Genomic DNA, 2807 nt, shown 5'->3' with positions numbered 1-2807 from the left:
TGCTGCAAATGGTTCAGAGATCTGAATTCTGATAGCCGGGACTTTTGTGACATGGGCCACACATCACCCTCCTGTTACCCTGCCGTTGAAATACATGGCCCACCCACACTCGGTAGAAAAAAATAATAATTTTCTAGTTCTAATGAGGAATCTGATAAACATACAGAAACAGGGGCTAAAATACAAGCACCAAAGTTGCTCGTCTTTTACAGTGAGATTTTAGTACAAATTCGTAGACATGAAATGATTCCATTTGCTTCTGCCACATGATAAGACAAAGCATATAATAAGTAATAACACACCACAAATAACCACAAGATACATTAACATTTCATGAATAATTACACTGGTAAACACAGATTCCATAAGAGACGTACCCTGGTAATGCGAGAAAAAACCAGCCTACCAGGAATCATACATAACATATATAAACATTACTAATTCAAACCCTAACACTAGAAACTACCACTAACCTATGTAATTACCACAAGGTAGACACTCTCAACAGCAGCTTTTGCAAATGCCAAAAACTCATTGCAACAGCTACTGAAGATCTCAATTGTAAAAACGAAAAAAAAGAAAAAAGAGCACAAAAGAGAAAAAAAATCAGAAAGATAGGTGCCCAACATCAATTAGGAAAGAATAGCTTCCCAATCAATCTCCAACGACGGAAACTTCTGCAACAGAAAGCTCTCCGACTCATCCCATGGCGGTTCTGTGAAATCAGGATACTTGATATCAGAAGCAGGGGAAGATCCGGCGGACTCGTCGCTCTCGGACAAGAATTCCGGCGAGCTCGAGCTCTCAACCTTGCTCACTTCCGAACCCACGGACTCAATCTCAACTTTCGGAACATCCGCAATCACTGGTGACGACGAACCAGATGAACCCGACTGCGATCGACGGTCGCTCTCCGGCTCAGGAAGGCAAGCGGGGCTGGTGGGGTTCCCCTGTTTCTGCGAATTAGCCAAGCTTTGACAAATCGCTTGAAGCTTCGCATCGACAGAGGATTGGAGAGGTGTGTAATTGCTGAAATGCGATCCGAGAAGAGCGCCATGGTGACGGAGGTGAGGGAAATTCAGCCTCGCGAACTCCCCCCTGAGCTTGTAGGCTGCCTTGTCGTAGGCCAAAGCAGCCTCCTCTGCAGTGTCAAAGGTTCCAAGCCAGAGGCGGGTGCGGTTCTTTGGGAGACGGATCTCCGCCACCCATTTCCCCCAATGCCGCTGCCTCACCCCTCGGTAGAGCTTCGTCGGCTTTGGTGGTGTGCCCACTTGCTTCATCGTCGTGGTGATTCTCGGGCCAAGGAAATTCATCGCCTGCTGCTGCTGCTGCTGCTGCTGCTGCTGCCACTGTTTCAAGTTCCTGGCGGATGCCGCAGCAAGAGCTAATTGATGTTGCTGCTGCTGCTGGAATTGGATCTGGGCTTGAATCTGCTGAACATGTGATGCGTTCAGGTGGGTAAGCCCGATCGGACTCGATGAATCGAGTCCCAGCTGTTCGAGGTTCGAGAAACCTTGGAAATTCATCTCGGTTGTCGATGTAGAACAGCTATTTGAAGGAAGGTTGGAGTAAGGAGAGAAAGAAGGAGAGAGAGGAGAGATAGGAGAGAAAGAGTAACATGAGGGAGAAGAAGAAAGGGAAGAAGGAGAGAGAGAAGAAGGGGAGAGAGAAGAAGAGCAGTCAGAAGCACCTTTGATAAAAGGTTCCAGTGCTTGCATGAGCTCCTCTCTAGAGGGATCTGAGAAAACAGACCTGCTACTGTAGAAATCAATAGCTGCTGCCATACCTTCTCTAAACAAGCAAAGAGAAGAAGATTTCCACTATAGTTGAAGAAGAAAAAAGAAGAGGAAACAGAAGAAAATTACAGAAAATCCCACCTGTTTCTTATCAAAACAAAGAACAGGCAAGTGATGTTAAAGGCTACTCTTGTAAAAAAAAAGAAGAGAGAAACCCAAAAGCTTTTCTACACAAGGAGCAAAGAGGTGGGGAATAAACACCCTCTTTTCTCTGATAAAATCACCTAAAAAAACAAACTGAGGGACAGAAAAATAACCCTCTTGGCTGATCAAATCAAAGACTAGCAAAAACAAAAGAAAAAATCTACAAAAACAAGATCAAAACCCAAGTTTAAAAGAAGAAGAAGAAGAAGAAGAGATCTGGATCTCTGTTCTGAAACACCTGGCTTCCAAAAAAACCCTTTTAAAACAGACCAATAAACCTTTCAAAACAGCTTTCGTAGAAGACAGATGATGACAGAAAGGGATTCACAGAAGCGGGATGTAAGAGAGGGGGGGAGGGGAGAAGAAGAAGGATTTCAGTAGAAGGAGAAAGAAAGAGAGAGATCTCTCGAATCGCTCTTTGTATCTGGAGCTCTCGCTTTGGTTTATCTCTCTTTGGAGTGTCGTCCCCTTCCTTATATAAACGCCTTTGCCTCGGTTCTCTCTTTTATTAATCCTTTTCTTAATCTCGTCATTTTCTGCTAATCTCATCCCTTAATTAATCCGCACCACGTTACCTTCCCGTCAACTTCGCTTTTGACGTCAGACGACGCCAATCAATGCTATTCAACCAATAATAACCTGACACGTACATGCTAATCTCTTTGGCTACCGCCATCTGTCCATCCGTGACCGGCGGGTGTCGGTTGTTATACGCGTTTTGAGTCTACTCGACATCAAGCTTGTTGACTTTTTTATTGGTTGAAGGTAGCGGTAGCTGCCTTTACTGCAGTTGTTTTGCGTCTTGGCTCCGATCGTCTCGGCTCGACTAATATGCAGGGGACTCAATGGGCCCGGCTCGGGCTTGCA

General features: G+C 45.1%; 1 protein-coding gene across 1 annotated transcript; it reads right to left on the bottom strand.

The window, feature by feature from the left end:
• Nucleotides 1–294: 294 nt before the first annotated feature.
• LOC131233077 (ethylene-responsive transcription factor RAP2-4-like) lies at nt 295–2397 on the bottom strand. Its single transcript, XM_058229680.1, has one exon. It carries the CDS (start codon nt 1782–1784, stop codon nt 633–635), a length of 1152 nt encoding a protein of 383 aa, XP_058085663.1. The 5' UTR covers nt 1785–2397; the 3' UTR covers nt 295–632.
• Between the last annotated feature and the right edge of the window lie 410 nt (nt 2398–2807).

Source organism: Magnolia sinica, chromosome 2 (assembly GCF_029962835.1).
Source record: "Magnolia sinica isolate HGM2019 chromosome 2, MsV1, whole genome shotgun sequence".
Taxonomy (NCBI): Eukaryota; Viridiplantae; Streptophyta; class Magnoliopsida; order Magnoliales; family Magnoliaceae; genus Magnolia; species Magnolia sinica.
The sequence above is the reverse complement of the archived record's forward strand: the minus strand, read 5'-3'. Positions and strand labels throughout refer to the sequence as shown.